This window comes from Cheilinus undulatus, linkage group 13, assembly GCF_018320785.1.
Source record: "Cheilinus undulatus linkage group 13, ASM1832078v1, whole genome shotgun sequence".
Lineage (NCBI taxonomy): Eukaryota > Metazoa > Chordata > Actinopteri > Labriformes > Labridae > Cheilinus > Cheilinus undulatus.
In genome coordinates, this window is record NC_054877.1 from 50,469,405 (window position 1) to 50,491,339 (window position 21,935).

General features: G+C 43.9%; 1 protein-coding gene across 1 annotated transcript in view; it reads left to right on the top strand.

The window, feature by feature from the left end:
• LOC121520290 overlaps window positions 1-21,935 on the top strand; it is a 62,651-nt gene that overhangs the window by 16,712 nt on the left and 24,004 nt on the right. Inside the window, exons 7-10 of the mRNA XM_041803662.1 lie at window positions 1,455-1,605; window positions 1,682-1,858; window positions 13,030-13,149; window positions 21,483-21,596. Of these exons, the coding sequence (XP_041659596.1) occupies window positions 1,455-1,605; window positions 1,682-1,858; window positions 13,030-13,149; window positions 21,483-21,596 (562 nt within the window). The remainder of the gene's footprint in view (window positions 1-1,454; window positions 1,606-1,681; window positions 1,859-13,029; window positions 13,150-21,482; window positions 21,597-21,935) is intronic.

A 21,935-nucleotide genomic window follows, 5' to 3' on the forward strand; every position in this document is an offset into this window, starting at 1 on the left:
AGGACTATAGTGGACTATAAAGAGGACCATAGTGGACTACATAGAGGACTATAGAGAGGACTATAGTGGACTATAAAGAGGACTATAGTGGACTACATAGAGGACTATAGTGGACTACATAGAGGACTATAGAGAGGACTATAGTGGACTATAAAGAGGACTATAGTGGACTACATAGAGGACTATAGAGAGGACTATAGTGGACTATAAAGAGGACTATAGTGGACTACATAGAGGACTATAGAGAGGACTATAGTGGACTATAAAGAGGACTATAGTGGACTACATAGAGGACTATAGTGGACTACATAGAGGACTATAGAGAGGACTATAGTGGACTATAAAGAGGACTATAGTGGACTACATAGAGGACTATAGAGAGGACTATAGTGGACTATAAAGAGGACTATAGTGGACTATAAAGAGGACTATAGTGGACTACATAGAGGACTATAGAGAGGACTATAGTGGACTATAAAGAGGACTATAGTGGACTACATAGAAGACTATAGAGAGGACTATAGTGGACTATAAAGAGGACTATAGTGGATTACATAGAGGACTATAGAGAGGACTACAGTGGACTATATAGAGGACTATAGAGTGGACTACAGTGGACTATATAGAGGACTATAGAGTGGACTACAGTGGACTATATAGAGGACTATAGAGTGGACTACAGTGGACTATAAAGAGGACTATAGTGGACTTCATAGAGGACTATAGAGAGGACTACAGTGGACTATATAGAGGACTATAGAGAGGACTACAGTGGACTATATAGAGGACTATAGAGTGGACTACAGTGGACTATAAAGAGGACTATAGTGGACTTCATAGAGGACTATAGAGAGGACTACAGTGGACTATATAGAGAACTATAGAGAGGACTATATAGAGGTCTCTAGTGGACTATATAGAGGACCATATATAGGACTGTACGAAGGACTTAGCTTATATATAGGACCATACAGAGGGTTATAGTTAATAGTGTACATTTTTGTGTGTAATATAACTTATTTTTGTAATGTAACTTATTTGTGATAAAGATGATGTCCCATGTCTTTTAATCCTCAGAGGTACTCCATTTTAAGTCCTTAATAATATCTTACAGATTTTGTTAAATCCAATAAACAACAGTTATTAGTTAAAGTTTACACATGGGTTCCTGTGCTCCTCTCAGTCGTCCATCATGTTTGAGAGCAGTAACCACTATGCATGATGGGAAATATTGCTGGGCTAGTGAGCATCGGTTGTTCACTACTTTTCACAATGCATTGTGGGATAGAATGAGTGCACTATATAGTGAGTAAGAATGCTCACTCAGAATTCGGACACCACTACAAAATGGCGAATTCACTATATAGTGAATAGGGAGTGATTTCGGACACAGCCAGTGTATCGGGCGCTGACAGTCCACTCTCTCATAGGAAATATTGACTGTTTGTTCTCAGGACTGATAACTCCATTAAAAACCACTGGAACTCTACTTTGAAGAGGAAGGTGGAGAGGGAGGGATACCTGCAGTTTCTACACTGCTACAGCTCCTCTAGCTCCTCCTCCTCCAGCAGACCGTCACCCAGAAAGGCCACCATCGCCACTAAGGTCCCAAAGATCCACCCACCGTGCTGCGCCGCCCTCTGATATCAAAGATGTAACGCTGTGGTTTCTACTCCAACAGGCCGACAGTCTGACCTCCATGAAGGATGAGTCCAGCTGCACCGCCAGTGATCAGAGTGTGGGCCGTCTCCATAGCAACCAGTCTCACCTGTGCTGCCACTGTGGCCCCAACTCCTCAGGTTATGACTCCCCTCTGAGCATGTGCGAGCTGACGGCACCGGCTGAGCTAATGGAGGAGGTACGTTTTAATGCTGTTAATCTGATTAGTTGATTATGGCCTCTGACCTCAGCATATCCACCTCATTACAAATTATTATGCAAATGATATTTTGCTCTGAATTTCCTAAATAGTGGATGCAAATGCCGGTATAATTTTAAAGTGATCAGTCATTAGAGCACAAGTCAAATTTTATTGAACAAAATGCACTGTTCCACATGTTTATGCACAACAAAGTTTAAAACATTTTTATGGTTGTAAAGAAGTGAAAATGATCATGTGTTGACTCTGCAGCATCAGGAGGTCATATTTACTGAAATCAAAGCTATTTCAATCAAAAACATCTGAACAGGCCAAGTTCCATGTTAACATAGGAGCCCTTCTCTGATATCACCTTCACTATTCTTCATCCATTGAACTTGTGAGTTTTTGGAGAGTTTCTGCTTTGAATTTCTTTGCAGGATGTCAGAATATCCTCCCAGAGCTGCTGTTTTGATGTGAACTGCCTCCCACCCTCATAGATCTTTAGCTTGAGGATGCTCCAAAGGTTCTCAGTAGGGTTAAAGGTCAGGGGAGGATGGGGGCCACACCATGAGTTTCTCTCCTTTATGTCCATAGCAGCCAATGACACAGAGGGTCATTTTGCTACAGAAGGAACTGCTCTACTGTTTTTTATCATGGAAGAAAGCTGTCAGTCAGAAACTCTAGATACTTTGCCGAGGTCATTTTCACACCTTCAGGGACCCTAAAAGGGCCTATCAGCTCTCTCCTCATGAATACGGCCCAGAACATGACTCCGCCCCCTCCTTGCTGACATCACAGCCTTGTTGGGACATGGGGGCCATCCACCAACCATCCACTACTCCTCCATCTGGACAATCCAGGGTTGCACGGCACTCATCAGTCAACAAGACTGTTTGAAAATGAGTCTTCATGTACAGTTGAAACCAGAAGTTTACATACACTAAATAAAAGGCACATAAACTTTTTTTTCTCACTGTCTAACATTAAATCAGATTAAACTTTTCCTGCTTTTGGTCAATTAGGATTACCAGAATTATTTCTATTTGCTAAATGCCAGAATAATGAGAACATTCTGGACTATATAGAGAATTATATAGAGGACTATAGTGGACTATATAGAGGACTATAGAGAGGACTATAGTGGACTATATAGAGGACTATAGTGGACTATAGTGGACTATATAGAGGACTATAGAGAGGACTATAGTGGACTATATAGAGGACTATAGTGGACCATATAGAGGACTATAGAGAGGACTATAGTGGACTATATAGAGGACTATAGAGAGGACTATAGTGGACTATATAGAGGACTATAGAGAGGACTATAGTGGACTATATAGAGGACTATAGTGGACTATATAGAGGACTATAGAGAGGACTATAGTGGACTATATAGAGGACTATAGTGGACTATATAGAGGACTATAGAGAGGACTATAGTGGACTATATAGAGGACTATAGAGAGGACTATAGTGGACTATATAGAGGACTATAGTGGACTATATAGAGGACTATAGTGGACTATATAGAGGACTATAGAGAGGACTATAGTGGACTATATAGAGGACTATAGAGAGGACTATAGTGGACTATATAGAGGACTATAGAGAGGACTATAGTGGACTATATAGAGGACTATAGAGAGGACTATAGTGGACTATAGAGAGGACTATAGTGGACTATATAGAGGACTATAGAGAGGACTATAGTGGACTATATAGAGGACTATAGAGAGGACTATAGTGGACTATATAGAGGACTATAGAGAGGACTATAGTGGACTATATAGAGGACTATAGAGAGGACTATAGTGGACTATATAGAGGACTATAGAGAGGACTATAGTGGACTATATAGAGGACTATAGAGAGGACTATAGTGGACTATATAGAGGACTATAGAGAGGACTATAGTGGACTATATAGAGGACTATAGTGGACTATATAGAGGACTATAGTGGACTATATAGAGGACTATAGTGGACTATAGAGAGGACTATATAGAGGACTATAGTGGACTATATAGAGGACTATAGTGGACTATATAGAGGACTATAGTGGACTATAGAGAGGACTATAGAGAGGACTATAGTGGACTATATAGAGGACTATAGAGAGGACTATAGAGGACTATAGAGAGGACTATAGTGGACTATATAGAGGACTATAGTGGACTATAGAGAGGACTATAGTGGACTATATAGAGGACTATAGTGGACTATATAGAGGACTATAGTGGACTAAATAGAGGACTATAGAGAGGACTATAGTGGACTATATAGAGGACTATAGTGGACTATATAGAGGACTATAGAGAGGACTATAGTGGACTATAGAGAGGACTATAGTGGACTATATAGAGGACTATAGAGAGGACTATAGTGGACTATATAGAGGACTATAGTGGACTATATAGAGGACTATAGAGAGGACTATAGTGGACTATATAGAGGACTATAGTGGACTATATAGAGGACTATAGTGGACTATATAGAGGACTATAGAGAGGACTATAGTGGACTATATAGAGGACTATAGTGGACTATATAGAGGACTATAGAGAGGACTATAGTGGACTATATAGTGGACTATAGTGGACTATATAGAGGACTATAGTGGACTATATAGAGGACTATAGTGGACTATAGAGAGGACTATATAGAGGACTATAGTGGACTATATAGAGGACTATAGTGGACTATATAGAGGACTATAGTGGACTATAGAGAGGACTATAGAGAGGACTATAGTGGACTATATAGAGGACTATAGAGAGGACTATAGAGGACTATAGAGAGGACTATAGTGGACTATATAGAGGACTATGTAGAGGACTATAGTGGACTATAGAGAGGACTATAGTGGACTATATAGAGGACTATAGTGGACTATATAGAGGACTATAGTGGACTAAATAGAGGACTATAGAGAGGACTATAGTGGACTATATAGAGGACTATAGTGGACTATATAGAGGACTATAGAGAGGACTATAGTGGACTATAGAGAGGACTATAGTGGACTATAGAGAGGACTATAGAGAGGACTATAGTGGACTATATAGAGGACTATAGTGGACTATATAGAGGACTATAGAGAGGACTATAGTGGACTATATAGAGGACTATAGTGGACTATATAGAGGACTATAGTGGACTATATAGAGGACTATAGAGAGGACTATAGTGGACTATATAGAGGACTATAGTGGACTATATAGAGGACTATAGAGAGGACTATAGTGGACTATATAGAGGACTATAGAGAGGACTATAGTGGACTATATAGAGGACTATAGTGGACTATATAGAGGACTATAGAGAGGACTATAGTGGACTATATAGAGGACTATAGTGGACTATATAGAGGACTATAGAGAGGACTATAGTGGACTATATAGAGGACTATAGTGGACTATATAGAGGACTATAGTGGACTATATAGAGGACTATAGAGAGGACTATAGTGGACTATATAGAGGACTATAGAGAGGACTATAGTGGACTATATAGAGGACTATAGAGAGGACTATAGTGGACTATATAGAGGACTATAGAGAGGACTATAGTGGACTATAGAGAGGACTATAGTGGACTATATAGAGGACTATAGAGAGGACTATAGTGGACTATATAGAGGACTATAGAGAGGACTATAGTGGACTATATAGAGGACTATAGAGAGGACTATAGTGGACTATATAGAGGACTATAGAGAGGACTATAGTGGACTATATAGAGGACTATAGTGGACTATATAGAGGACTATAGTGGACTAAATAGAGGACTATAGAGAGGACTATAGTGGACTATATAGAGGACTATAGTGGACTATAGAGAGGACTATAGTGGACTATATAGAGGACTATAGTGGACTATATAGAGGACTATAGTGGACTATAGAGAGGACTATAGAGAGGACTATAGTGGACTATATAGAGGACTATAGTGGACTATATAGAGGACTATAGAGGACTATAGTGGACTATATAGAGGACTATAGTAGAGACTATATAGAGGACTATAGAGAGGACTATAGTGGACTATATAGAGGACTATAGTGGACTATATAGAGGACTATAGAGAGGACTATAGTGGACTATATAGAGGACTATAGTGGACTATATAGAGGACTATAGTGGACTATATAGAGGACTATAGAGAGGACTATAGTGGACTATATAGAGGACTATAGTGGACTATATAGAGGACTATAGAGAGGACTATAGTGGACTATATAGAGGACTATAGTGGACTATATAGAGGACTATAGTGGACTATATAGAGGACTATAGTGGACTATAGAGAGGACTATATAGAGGACTATAGTGGACTATATAGAGGACTATAGTGGACTATATAGAGGACTATAGTGGACTATAGAGAGGACTATAGAGAGGACTATAGTGGACTATATAGAGGACTATAGTGGACTATATAGAGGACTATAGAGAGGACTATAGTGGACTATATAGTGGACTATAGTGGACTATATAGAGGACTATAGTGGACTATATAGAGGACTATAGTGGACTATAGAGAGGACTATATAGAGGACTATAGTGGACTATATAGAGGACTATAGTGGACTATATAGAGGACTATAGAGAGGACTATAGTGGACTATATAGAGGACTATAGTGGACTATATAGAGGACTATAGAGAGGACTATAGTGGACTATAGAGAGGACTATAGTGGACTATATAGAGGACTATAGTGGACTATAGAGAGGACTATAGAGAGGACTATAGTGGACTATATAGAGGACTATAGAGAGGACTATAGAGGACTATAGAGAGGACTATAGTGGACTATATAGAGGACTATGTAGAGGACTATAGTGGACTATAGAGAGGACTATAGTGGACTATATAGAGGACTATAGTGGACTATATAGAGGACTATAGTGGACTAAATAGAGGACTATAGAGAGGACTATAGTGGACTATATAGAGGACTATAGTGGACTATATAGAGGACTATAGAGAGGACTATAGTGGACTATAGAGAGGACTATAGTGGACTATATAGAGGACTATAGAGAGGACTATAGTGGACTATATAGAGGACTATAGTGGACTATATAGAGGACTATAGAGGACTATAGAGGACTATATAGAGGACTATAGTGGACTATATAGAGGACTATAGTGGACTATATAGAGGACTATAGAGAGGACTATAGTGGACTATATAGAGGACTATAGTGGACTATATAGAGGACTATAGAGAGGACTATAGTGGACTATATAGAGGACTATAGAGAGGACTATAGTGGACTATATAGAGGACTATAGTGGACTATATAGAGGACTATAGAGAGGACTATAGTGGACTATATAGAGGACTATAGTGGACTATATAGAGGACTATAGAGAGGACTATAGTGGACTATATAGAGGACTATAGTGGACTATATAGAGGACTATAGAGAGGACTATAGTAGACTATATAGAGGACTATAGAGAGGACTATAGTGGACTATATAGAGGACTATAGAGAGGACTATAGTGGACTATATAGAGGACTATAGAGAGGACTATAGTGGACTATAGAGAGGACTATAGTGGACTATATAGAGGACTATAGAGAGGACTATAGTGGACTATATAGAGGACTATAGAGAGGACTATAGTGGACTATATAGAGGACTATAGAGAGGACTATAGTGGACTATATAGAGGACTATAGAGAGGACTATAGTGGACTATATAGAGGACTATAGTGGACTATATAGAGGACTATAGTGGACTATATAGAGGACTATAGTGGACTATAGAGAGGACTATATAGAGGACTATAGTGGACTATATAGAGGACTATAGTGGACTATATAGAGGACTATAGTGGACTATAGAGAGGACTATAGAGAGGACTATAGTGGACTATATAGAGGACTATAGAGAGGACTATAGAGGACTATAGAGAGGACTATAGTGGACTATATAGAGGACTATATAGAGGACTATAGTGGACTATAGAGAGGACTATAGTGGACTATATAGAGGACTATAGTGGACTATATAGAGGACTATAGTGGACTATATAGAGGACTATAGAGAGGACTATAGTGGACTATATAGAGGACTATAGTGGACTATATAGAGGACTATAGAGAGGACTATAGTGGACTATAGAGAGGACTATAGTGGACTATATAGAGGACTATAGAGAGGACTATAGTGGACTATATAGAGGACTATAGTGGACTATATAGAGGACTATAGAGAGGACTATAGTGGACTATATAGAGGACTATAGTGGACTATATAGAGGACTATAGTGGACTATATAGAGGACTATAGAGAGGACAATAGTGGACTATATAGAGGACTATAGTGGACTATATAGAGGACTATAGAGAGGACTATAGTGGACTATATAGTGGACTATAGTGGACTATATAGAGGACTATAGTGGACTATAGAGAGGACTATAGAGAGGACTATAGTGGACTATATAGAGGACTATAGAGGACTATAGAGAGGACTATAGAGAGGACTATAGTGGACTATATAGAGGACTATATAGAGGACTATAGTGGACTATATAGAGGACTATAGAGAGGACTATAGTGGACTATATAGAGGACTATAGTGGACTATATAGAGGACTATAGTGGACTATATAGAGGACTATAGAGAGGACTATAGTGGACTATATAGAGGACTATAGTGGACTATATAGAGGACTATAGAGAGGACTATAGAGAGGACTATAGTGGACTATATAGAGGACTATAGTGGACTATATAGAGGACTATAGTGGACCATATAGAGGACTATAGAGAGGACTATAGTGGACTATATAGAGGACTATAGAGAGGACTATAGTGGACTATAGAGAGGACTATAGTGGACTATATAGAGGACTATAGAGAGGACTATAGTGGACTATATAGAGGACTATAGTGGACTATATAGAGGACTATAGAGAGGACTATAGAGAGGACTATAGTGGACTATGTAGAGGACTATAGAGAGGACTATAGTGGACTATATAGAGGACTATAGTGGACTATATAGAGGACTATAGAGAGGACTATAGTGGACTATAGAGAGGACTATAGTGGACTATATAGAGGATTATAGAGAGGACTATAGTGGACTATATAGAGGACTATAGAGAGGACTATAGTGGACTATAGAGAGGACTATAGTGGACTATATAGAGGACTATAGAGAGGACTATAGTGGACTATATAGAGGACTATAGAGAGGACTATAGTGGACTATATAGAGGACTATAGAGAGGACTATAGTTGACTATAGAGAGGACTATAGAGAGGACTATAGTGGACTATAGAGAGGACTATAGAGAGGACTATAGTGGACTATATAGAGGACTATAGTGGACTATATAGAGGACTATAGAGAGGACTATAGTGGACTATATAGAGGACTATAGTGGACTATATAGAGGACTATAAAGAGGACTATAGTGGACTATATAGAGGACTATAGTGGACTATATAGAGGACTATAGAGAGGACTATAGAGGACTATATAGAGGACTATAGAGAGGACTGTAGTGGACTATATAGAGGACTATAATGGACTATATAGAGGACTATAGAGAGGACTATAGTGGACTTTATAGAGGACTATAGTGGACTATATAGAGGACTATAGAGAGGACTATAGTGGACTATAGAGAGGACTATAGTGGACTATATAGAGGACTATAGTGGACTATATAGGGGACTATAGAGAGGACTATAGTGGACTATATAGAGGATTATAGAGAGGACTATAGTGGACTATATAGAGGACTATAGTGGACTATATAGAGGACTATAGTGGAGTATATAGAGGACTATAGTGGACTATATAGAGGACTATAGTGGACTATAGAGAGGACTATATAGAGGACTATAGTGGACTATATAGAGGACTATAGTGGACTATATAGAGGACTATAGTGGACTATAGAGAGGACTATAGTGGACTATATAGAGGACTATAGAGAGGACTATAGAGGACTATAGAGAGGACTATAGAGAGGACTATAGTGGACTATATAGAGGACTATATAGAGGACTATAGTGGACTATATAGAGGACTATAGAGAGGACTATAGTGGACTATATAGAGGACTATAGTGGACTATATAGAGGACTTTAGTGGACTATATAGAGGACTATAGTGGACTATATAGTGGACTATATAGAGGACTATAGTGGACTATATAGAGGACTTTAGTGGACTATATAGAGGACTATAGTGGACTATATAGAGGACTATAGTGGACTATATAGAGGACTATAGAGAGGACTATAGAGGACTATAGAGAGGACTATAGAGAGGACTATAGTGGACTATATAGAGGACTATATAGAGGACTATAGTGGACTATAGAGAGGACTATAGAGAGGACTATAGTGGACTATATAGAGGACTATAGAGAGGACTATAGAGGACTATAGAGAGGACTATATAGAGGACTATAGTGGACTATATAGAGGACTATAGAGAGGACTATAGTGGACTATATAGAGGACTATAGTGGACTATATAGAGGACTATAGTGGACTATATTGGACTATATAGAGGACTATAGTGGACTATATAGTGGACTATATAGAGGACTATAGTGGACTATATAGAGGACTATAGTGGACTATATAGAGGACTATAGAGAGGACTATAATGGACTATATAGAGGACTATAGAGAGGACTATAGTGGACTATATAGAGGACTATAGTGGACTATATAGAGGACTATAGAGAGGAGTATAGTGGACTGTATAGTGGACTATAGAAAGGACTATAGTGGACTATATAGAGGACTATAGTGGACTATATAGAGGACTATAGTGGACTATATAGAGGACTATAGAGAGGACTATAGTGGACTATATAGAGGACTATAGTGGACTATATAGAGGACTATAGAGAGGACTATAGTGGACTATATGGAGGACTATAGTGGACTATATAGAGGACTATAGTGGACTATATAGAGGACTATAGAGAGGACTATAGTGGACTATATAGAGGACTATATGGAGATAACTTTTTAGACAATTTTTTATTATTTTCTTGAGAGTCAGAAGTTTCCATACATTTCATTAGTATTTGGTAGCATTGCCTTTAAACTGTATGACTTGGGTCAAATGTTTTGGATACGCTTCCACAAGCTTCTCACAATAGTTTGCAGGAATTTTGTCCCATTCCTCCTGGCAGAACTGGTGTAACTGAGCCAAGTTTGTAGGCCGCCTTGCTCACACATGCCTTTTCAGCTCTGCCCATAAATTTTCAGTGGGATTGAGATCAGGGCTTTGTGATGGCCACTCCAAAACATTGACTTTGTTATCCTTAAGCCTCTTTGTAACCAGTTTGGCAGTATGCTTAGGGTCATTGTCCATTTGGAAAACCCATTTGCGCCCAAGCTTTAACTTCCTGGCTGATGTCTTGAGATGTTGCTTCAGTATTTCCACATAATGTTCTTTCCTCATGATGCCATCTATTTTGTGAAGTGCACAGGTCCCTCCTGCAGCAAAACAACCCCACAACATGATGCTGCCACCCCCATGTTTCACAGTTGGGATGGTGTTCTCAGGCTTGCAAGCTTCCCCCTTTTTTCTCCAAATGTAACGATGCTCATTATGGCCAAAAAGTTCAATTTTAGTTTGGTCAGACCACAGAACATGTCTCCAAAAATGAAGGTCTTTGTCCCTGTGTGCATTTGCAAACTGTAATCTGGCTTTTTGATGTTTCTTTTGGAGTAATGGCTTCTTCCTGGGAGAGTGGCCTTTCAGCCCATGTGGGTACAGGACTCGTTTGACTGTTGATAATGACACACTCTTACCAGCTTCAGCCAGCATCTTCACAAGGTCTTTTGCTTTTGTTCTTGGGTTGAGATGCACTTTTTGGACCAAAGCACGTTCATCTCTGGGACACAGAACCCGTCTCCTTCCTGAGCGGTATGATGGCTGGACATTCCCATGGTGTTTATACTTGGGTATAATTGTTTGAACAGATGAACGTGGCACCTTCAGGCATCTGGAAATTGCACCCAAGGATGAACCAGACTTGTGCAAGTCCACAATTCTCTTCCTGATATCTTGGCTGATTTCTTTTGATTTTCCCATGATGTTACACAAAGAAGCAGTGTGTTTCAGGTGTGCCTTAAAATACATCCACAGGTGTGCCTCTAATTAACTCAAATGTTGTCAATAAACCTATCAGAGGCTTCCAAAGACATGACATCATCATCTGGGCTTTCCCACATTGTTTAAAGGCATAGTAATCTTAGTGTATGTAAACTTCTGACTTTGAAGAAAGTCATAAAAATTGTCTAAAAAAATCCTTTTCTCATTATTCTGGCATTTAGCAAATAGAAATAATTTTGGTAATCCTAACTGACCAAAAACAGGAAAACTTTAATCTGATTTAATGTTAGACGGTGAGAAAAAAAAGTTTATGTGCCTTTTTATATAGTGTATGTAAACTTCTGATTTCAATTGTATTTCTGGGCCCACTGCAACTGTTTCTGCTTGTGAGCATTGGTTAGGGGGGGCTGAATAGTAGGTTTATACACGACTGCAAGCCTCTGGAGGATCCTACACCTTGAGGTTGGTGGGACTCCAGAGGCACCAGCAGCTTCAAATACCTGTTTGCTGCTTTGTAATGGTATTTTAGCATCTGCTCTCTTAATCTCATGAATTAGTCTGTCAGAAACCTTCCTCATTATGCCTTTATCTGCAGGAACCCGTCTGTGCTCTGAATCAGACACTAATTTCTTCACAGTATGATGATCACGCTGAAGTTTTCCTGAAATATCTCATGTTTTCATTCCTTGTTTAAGGCATTACACTATTTGAGGCTTTTCAGCAGCAGAGATCCTTTTTCTTTCCCATATTGCTGAAACCTGTGGCCTGCTTAATAATGTGGAACGTCCTTCTTCAGTAGTTTTCCTTTAATTGGGCTAAAACTAATGATCACATGTGTCTGAGATTGATCTCAGAGACACAAAACCACCCATGAGTTTCACCAAAAAAAAAGACTGTTTATGACACCAAAATACAATTTGTATAATAATTTGGAACGCAGTGTAAATTTGAACTTTCCTCATGTCTTCTTCTCCTCTCTTTAACATATTTTATACAAATAATAAAAACAGTAATAAAAATTGATGTATAGTTTTTACCTTTTTCACCAGGCTACCTCTCAGAACCAGGAAAGCTGGAGCTGTGGTCGAAAGGATGTGACATTAACACTCTCCAGCAGCATGTACAGAGACAAGCCTGACCCATCAGTGATGGATCTAAGCAGGACTTACGTAAGACAAAAGACATGTTTATAAAAAAAATCTTAAAAACCCCTAATAAACAGGTTTGTTCTATTTCATCCTTCCTGACCGCCAGAGGCGGTGCTTCAAGCACTGGATAACACATCGCGCATGCGCAGGTCGAGTAGCTATACCAACAAAGTCACGTATGACACCTGCTGACCCAGATAGCCTATATCTTCCGGTGTCATCAGGGAATCAGTTCCTTCACATCTTCTCGCTCGCAGATGTCGGACTAAGAAGTAGCTAAAGAAGCAGCTGTCGCCGGGAGCCCTGTGACTGTTGTGGTCGGAGCTGCGTTTCCAGTCGCCCTCCAAGGGCTGCGACAGCTTAGCCTTTCGGTTACGTGTTGAATCGCCAAAACTACGGTGTGTCTCTCCTGACGCGTGAGTATTGGCTTTGTTTGTTCCTGGCTGGTGGTGTGCTCTCGCCCACAGTAGCGGAATAATAGTGTTTACGTTTGTCGTGGTGTTAGGCGAAGCGTGTCCGCTGAGCTAACACAATAGCTTTGCTATAGAGGTAGCAACCCGGTTGCACCGTGCTGCGGTTACTAGCAGCGTTTTTCAATTGATTATCCTGGATATTTTCCAGCGTTTTTGTGTTGGGCTATCAAGCCGTGTTAGCTGCGGTAGCACCGTAACCCGGTGTCAGCCGGTATTTCTGTTATGTAACCTTTTGTCGGTGAAGGCAGTGCGTTCGCTCCCGCTCCCGACACAGGCGTGAACAGTGTTTATTCATCGGTAGGTGTGTGTCCAGCTAGGTCAACGCTAGCACACAGCTTCCAGTTGCGGTAAGTGCGGTGTTTCCGCGCACATCTCAGTGTTACTCTTAATATATTTTCTTTGAGGGGCAAACAGTGTGTTCGCTGAAGCCAGCTCCATTTGTAACAATTATAACTGATTTACATGTTTTTTGTTTTTTTTGTAATTGAAAGCAAGCGTCTTCGCTCTAAGTCCAGCTTTAATGATGACATAGTCAATTTTCTTTGAGTGGCAATAGTGTTTTCGCTTAAGCCAACCCTATTTTGTAATAATTGTAATTTGGAATTTTCTTGATTATACCCTCATCCGTTAAGGCAGCGTTTTTGGTTCCCTTCCGGCCTTAATTATGACCGTTATTTCTTGAGTGGCAGTAGTGTTCTCAGCTGAAGCCTACTCCATTTATATTGCAACAAATAATTGCTAACTGGGATTTGGTAACGCCCTTGACTGGTGAAGGCAGTGTTTTCGCTCCCGCTCCCAGCATTGGCACCTCTAGTAATTGCGGCATAGTCGGCTAGCGCTTTGCTGGAGCCAACCACTAGCATCTGACTACCTCTTTATTGGAGAATTTGCCCCTTAAAACCAGTTGGTGAAGGCAGTGCTCACGCTTCCTCTCTCCCAGCTTGGCGGGTTCTCCGCTTATGCTGACAACTACCATGATGTTGGGCAGTCACTGCTGTACTGCTTGTATGGCTAATATGCAGCCTGAAGACGGCCATGATCTTTGTCCCTCCTGCCTCAGACTTGAGCATTTGAGTGAGGGCTTGTCTGAGGATCCCTGCATGAACTGCAGCTACCTGCCTAGGGCAGTGAGGGCTGCCAGGCTGGCTGAGGTGGAGCAACTCCTGGGTGGTGTAGTTTCACCAGACCAGTTATCTCCTCCACAGTTGACCCCAGCTCAAAGGGCGACACCAGCCCAATCTGTTCAGTTGAAACATCGGGCTGCAGAAGCTGGTGGCTCCTCTTCAAGGAAGAAGGCCAAGGAGTCCAAACTTGTTTCTAAGGTGGACCAGCTATCTGCAGAGCTTCAGCAGATGAAGGCTGCATTTCTATCCCTCCAGGCCGAGACGCGCAAGAGTGGTGTGGTCTGGCCCACTACTTCAGAGGCCCATACAGTTCCGGAGGAGGATATCTTGTCGATGGCAGCATCTGCCACAGAGTTCAGGGAGTTCAGGGGGGATTCATTCTCCCATGACATCCCTTCTCGACGTCCCTTCTCAGGTGTCTCTCGCTGGCTCCCGTTCCTCGACCCACAGTTCTGGGCGGGGTTCCAAGGAGGACTCTATGGGGGCCATCATTCAAATGGCTCTTGCACGCCTACAGCTGGACATCCCCAAAGTTAAGCCACCAATAACCAGTGCTTTCTTTAGACGCAGCACAGCCCCAACGACCTTCGCTGTGCCTCCCTCAGAGGAGTACCTGAAGGAGCTGCATGCATGTTGGAGAGATTCAAGAGCACTCTCCCATGCTACATCAGATGGCCGAGCTCTTGCAGCCATGCAGGATGCAGCCAAGTACGGGTTGGGTCACATGCCAGCTATAGAACCGACCATTGCGGCTCTCATTGTATCACCAGATGAGGCCCTTAGGCAGGATGCACAGTGTCCACGCCCTCAGTGTAGGGTAACGGATGATCTCCTGTCAAGATCCTATGATGCAGCAGCTCGAATGGGGCGGATAGGAAACTCAATGTCCCACCTTATGCTTGCCCTCTCCGCCTCCCTACAGGAGGCTCAGTTGGATGCTACAGTACACAGCCTCAGTGATGCATCACTGCAAGCTTTCGCACTGATGACAAGGGAGTTGGGACGGGTGATGTCCACCCTGGTCCAGGCCCGCCGCCAAGTTTGGCTGGCACAGTCACCCCTCACAGAAGCAAGCAGGCGGACCCTCCGCAGGGTTCCAGTGGAGCCTGGGGAGCTGTTTGGGGCAGCCGCTATAGAGGCTCTAGAGCGGACTGTCCAGGCTAGTCAGACCAGACAGCAGCTCTCTGGACTAAGGAATGTGCCTCCCCGCCAACGGCCCAGGGGTGTTTCTACTGCCCCCCAGCGCCGCTTTCAGTCCACTGCTACCACCAGTGGCCACCAGAGGCAGCAGCAGTCATCACAGCGCCCTGGTCGACGCCCTGCCAAGGGCTTTCAGGCCCCTGACTGCTTGCCCCCGAGGCAGTTTCGCACCTCAGGTGCAAATTCCCGCCCCCCCCGGAGGCCCTAGAGGCCGGGGGGGAAGACACTGAGACCTTGGGGCCGGCCGTCGGCTGCTTTTCTCAAGAGCAGCTCAGTTACTGGGCTGCTTCAACACCGGACCCCTGGGTGATTTCCACCCTAGCCCAGGGGTACAGACTGCAGTTCCGACGCCGGCCCCCAACCATTGGCCGGGTGAAAATGACCATCATACGAGACCCGGCCAAAGCCTTGGCCCTCAACCAGGAGCTTTTGGCCCTCTTGGTCAAAGGTGCCATCGAGCCTGTAGACCCTGTGGCCCAGCCCGGGGGCTACTATTCAATTTATTTTCTAGTCACAAAGAAGGACGGCGGTCTACGTCCAGTCCTGGACTTACGAGGACTCAACAGATTCATGAAGGTAATGCCCTTTCATATGCTCAGCACCGCCGAGGTATTGCGCAGTGTAGACAAAGGGGAATGGTTTACATCAATCGACCTGAAAGACGCCTACTTTCATGTTCCCATTTTCCCCCTCACAGACAGTTTCTCCATTTTTCCTTTCAAGGCCGCCATGTTCAGTTCAGGGTTCTTCCTTTCGGTCTCTCCCTTTCCCCACGTGTGTTTACCAGGTGTGTGGCAGCAGCGCTGTCTCCCCTGCAATCCCAAGGCATGAAAGTCCTTCCCTACTTGGACGACTGGCTGGTGTGTGCACGGTCCCAGTCACAGGTATCCCAGGACACAGCAGCTCTACTTTCTCACATTGCCCGACTGGGCCTCAGGGTAAACTACAAGAAAAGCCGCCTCATCCCTTCCCAGACCATCACATTTCTCGGCGTGGATCTGGATACAATTTTGATGAAGGCATGTCCATCCCGCAGACAGGTAGACGATATTCTGGGACTGTTGCCCCTCTTCCAAGGGAGCAGGAGGCTCCCATATGTGAAATTCCTCCAGCTTCTGGGGAAGTTGACAGCGGCTTCAACAGTCGTGCCTTTGGGTCTACTGTTGCTGCGCCCCCTCCAAAGGTGGCTCAACAGCTTCCATTTAGATGCACGGTCACACAGACACAGACCAATCATAGTGTCTCGGCAGTGCCTCCTTGCTCTAGCCCCATGGAGAAGGAGGTCCTTTTTGCAGAAAGGCGTGACGATGGGCTCGCTTCCGGCCCGGCGCGAAACCATAACAACAGACGCCTCCCTCACAGGCTGGGGTGCAGTCTGGCAAAACCGAACAGCTCAGGGACGGTGGCCTGTTCAAGCCTGTTCAGACCATGTCAATGTGCTCGAGCTGCGGGCTGTGCATCTGGCACTAAGACACTTTCTGTCATTCCTCAAGGGGAAGCATGTCCTTGTGCGCCTGGACAATGTCACAGCAGTATCGCACATAAACCATCAAGGGGGCACCAGGTCCGCGCGCTTACTGCGAGTGACCCGGGACCTCCTGACTTGGGCAGCCCCACACCTAGCCAGCCTAAGGGCGATGTACTTGCCTGGAAAGCGAAACCAGGTTGCAGACTTCCTGTCACGAGACAAGCCTTCCCCAGGGGAGTGGCGTCTTCACCCACAGGTGGTGCTCACCATCTGGGGTCTCTTCGGCAAGGCAGAGGTAGATCTGTTTGCCTCAGAAGCCACAACTCATTGCCCCCTCTGGTTTTCTTGCAGGGAAGAGTCCAGTCCTCTGGGGCAGGACGCCCTGGCAAACGATTGGCCAAGGGGTCTCCTGTATGCCTTTCCTCCACTCCCTCTGATTCAGGCGGTACTACACAGGGTTCTCATGGAGGGCCACAGGGTGTTCCTGGTGGCCCCCTTCTGGCCAGGGAGATCATGGTTCCCACTACTGCACAGACTCTGTTGCAGCCCACCATGGCGCCTCCCAGACAGGCAGGATCTCCTGTCACAGATGGGGGTCAGATTTGGCATCCCAACCCTCAACGCCTTCAGCTGTGGGTCTGGCCACTGCAGGGCCCAACCCAATGCTGACACGCTGCTCAGCTTCTGTCCGTAAGACAGTCCTGAATGCCAGAGCCCCATCTACCCGCTTACAGTATGAGAACAGGTGGCGGCTGTTTTCAGCGTGGTGTGCAGACAACCAGGTAGACCCAGAATGCTGCTCTGTACCAGCTGTCCTGGAGTTCTTACAATCCCTCTTGGATTCTGGCCGTTCCCCTTCTACCCTCAGGGTGTATGTAGCCGCCATCTCCTCTCGTCATGCTCTAGTCAACAACAGCACAATTGGTTGCCACAGGTTAATTAGTCTTTTTATCAAGGGAGCTATGAGGCTCTGTCCCCCACGAGCCCCCAGAGTACCAACTTGGGACCTGTCCCTTGTACTTGACCGCCTGTGCTTGCTTCCATTTGAGCCTTTGGCACAGGCAGAGCTGAGGTGGTTATCGGCGAAGACGGCCTTCCTCCTCGCTATTACTACAGCAAAGCGTGTCGGTGAGCTCCACGCCTTGTCCGTCAACCCTACATGTCTGAGGTGGCACCCAGATGACCGTGGGGTCACCTTGTGGCCACATGCAGCTTTTCTGCCCAAGGTGTTGTCAAAGTCAAACCTTGATAAACCGATTCAGCTTGCGCGTTTCGATCCCCCACCAGGGGAAGATAATGACAGGTCAGCATTGCTGTGCCCGGTTCGCGCCTTGAAAGCATATATTAATAGCACAGCAAACATGCGTACATCGGACCAACTGTTTGTCTGTCATAGTGGTCCTAAGAGAGGTAGTGCTGTCTCCAAGCAACGCTTGTCCCACTGGATTGTGGATGTTATTAATGAGGCATATCAGGCAGATGGTCGCCCACTACCATCTGGCATACGGTGCCACTCCACAAGGGGTATATCCACGTCATGGGCGGCCATGAGAGGGGTATCCTTGGAGGCCATTTGCGATGCAGCCTCTTGGGCAACTCCAAACACATTCACAAGGTTCTACAAAGTGAACATCCCCACCCCCCATCCCCTGGGGGTGATCCTTTTACCAGACTCTGCTGCTTCGATGCAGTAAATGGTACGTATTGGATTCCTCATGACCATGTTGGTATAGGTCATCCAGTGCTTGAAGCACCGCCTCTGGCGGTCAGGAAGGATGAAATAGAATGTAAGGTTACGTATGTAACCATGGTTCTATGAATGCTGGATGACCGCCAGAGCACTCAGCCACTCGGAATCCTTGTGAGCTCACGAGAAGATTCCGTAGGAACTGATTCCCTGATGACACCGGAAGATATGGGCTATCTGGGTCAGCAGGTGTCACACGTGACTTTGTTGGTATAGCTACTCGACCTGCGCATGCGCGATGTGTTATCCAGTGCTTGAAGCACCGCCTCTGGCGGTCATCCAGGATTCATAGAACCATGGTTACATACGTAACCTTACGATTTAGACAGATAGGCTAGAGAACATTCCCTCTAAGGAAAGAAAATATAACTATAGCTACACAATACTGGATTTGTGCTGATATCAGGTATGCCCATGATTACAAATTATTTGGGCTGTGACCAAAGAATAAATGCAGTTAAGACATTTTTCCCATCCTTCAAACAGTAGAAGTGTGAGGAATAGACCTATGAACAGACCCGACTTCCTGTGAAGCCCATCCCTGATTACAGGAGACCTGACTTCCTGTGAAGCCCATCCCTGATTACAAAAGACCTGACTTCCTGTGAAGCCCATCCCTGATGACGACACACCTAGCTTCCTGTAACATTCTGTCCCTGATAACTACCGACCTAACTTCCTGTAACATTCTGTCCCTGATGACTACAGACCTAACTTCCTGTAACATTCTGTCCCTGATGACTACAGAAATAACTTCCTGTGAAGCCATCCCTGTTTACAAAGGATCTAACTTCCTGTGAAGCCCATCCCTAATGACTACAGACCTAACTTCATGTAACATTCTGTCCCTGATTACTCAAGACCTGATTTCCTGTAACATTCCATCCCTTATAACAAAAGACCTGACTTCCTGTAACATCCCGTCCTTGATAACTACCGACCTAACTTCCTGTAACATTCCGTCCCTGATGACTACCGACCTAACTTCCTGTAACATTCTGTCCCTGATGACTACCGACCTAACTTCCTGTAACATTCTGTCCCTGATGACTACTGACCTAACTTCCTGTAACATTCTGTCCCTGATGACTACTGACCTAACTTCCTGTAAAATTCCGTCCCTGATAACTTCCAACCTTACTTCCTGTAACATTCTGTCCCTGATGACTCCAGACCTAACTTCCTGTAACATTCCGTCCTTGATAACTACTGACCTAACTTCCTGTAACATTCCGTCCCTGATGACTACCGACCTAACTTCCTGTAACATTCCAGCCTTGATGACTACTGGCCTTACTTCCTGTAACATTCCGTCCCTGATGACTACAGACCTAGCTTCCTGTAACATTCTGTCCCTGATGACTACAGACCTTACATCCTGTAACATTCTGTCCCTGATGACTACTGACCTAACTTCCTGTAACATTCTGTCCCTGATGACTACAGACCTAACTTCCTGTAACATTTCAGCCTCGATGACTACTGGCCTTACTTTCCGTAACATTCTGTCCCTGATGACTACAGACCTAACTTCCTGTAACATTTCAGCCTCGATGACTACTGGCCTTACTTTCCGTAACATTCTGTCCCTGATGACTACAGACCTAACTTCCTGTAAAATTTCAGCCTCGATGACTACTGGCCTTACCTTCTGTAACATTCCGTCCCTGAGGACTCCAGACCTAACTTCCTGTAACATTCTGTCCCTGATGACTACTGACCTACCTTCCTGTAACATTCTGTCCCTGATGACTACAGACCTAACTTCCTGTAACATTCTGTCCCTGATGACTACAGACCTAACTTCCTGTAACATTCTGTCTCTGATGACTACTGACCTATCTTCCTGTAACATTCTGTCCCTGATGACTACTGACCTATCTTCCTGTAACATTCTGTCCCTGATGACTACAGACCTAACTTCCTGTAACATTTCAGCCTCGATGACTACTGGCCTTACTTTCCGTAACATTCTGTCCCTGAGGACTCCAGACCTAACTTCCTGTAACATTCCGTCCCTGATGACTACAGACCTAACTTCCTGTAACATTCCGTCCCTGATGACTACAGACCTAACTTCCTGTAACATTCTGTCCCTGATGACTACTGGCCTTACTTTCCGTAACATTCTGTCCCTGATGACTACTGGCCTTACTTTCCGTAACATTCTGTCCCTGATGACTACAGACCTTACTTCCTGTAACATTCCGTCCCTGATGACTACAGACCTTACTTCCTGTAACATTCTGTCCCTGATGACTACAGACCTTACTTCCTGTAACATTCCGTCCCTGATGACTACAGACCTAACTTTATTATATTGTTTTTTATGTGTTTTGAAGGTGGTAGGTCTGAAGGAGCAGCTGGTAAGCAGAGATTGTGGAACCTCAGTCCCAGAGTCCATCTCCTGGTTAAAGAACAGCACCCACGGAGCTCTGATTTCCTCCCCCTCTGAGGTAAGACCCCCCCCCCCCCCCAAGGCTGCCGCCAGAGAGAGAGAGAGAGAGCGGTGGTCGGTGATGAACATTCAGTCAGAGAATGGAGAGAGAGCACTGATAGTCCCTAACAGAGCTGAGATCCAGAGAATCAGAGGTTGTTTCTGATTGTTCCAGAGCAATCACCCTCTAAGACCACTAACAGATCTTTCAGCAGTCAGATCGTCTGTTTGGTGACGTCTCTGTTATTCAGACACACATTAGTGTTGGTTTGTACTACAGACAGAGACCAGAGGACAGATGGCCATGTCTGTTGGTCTAAATGTTTTTTTCCACATCCTGACTTTTACCTGTGAGCTT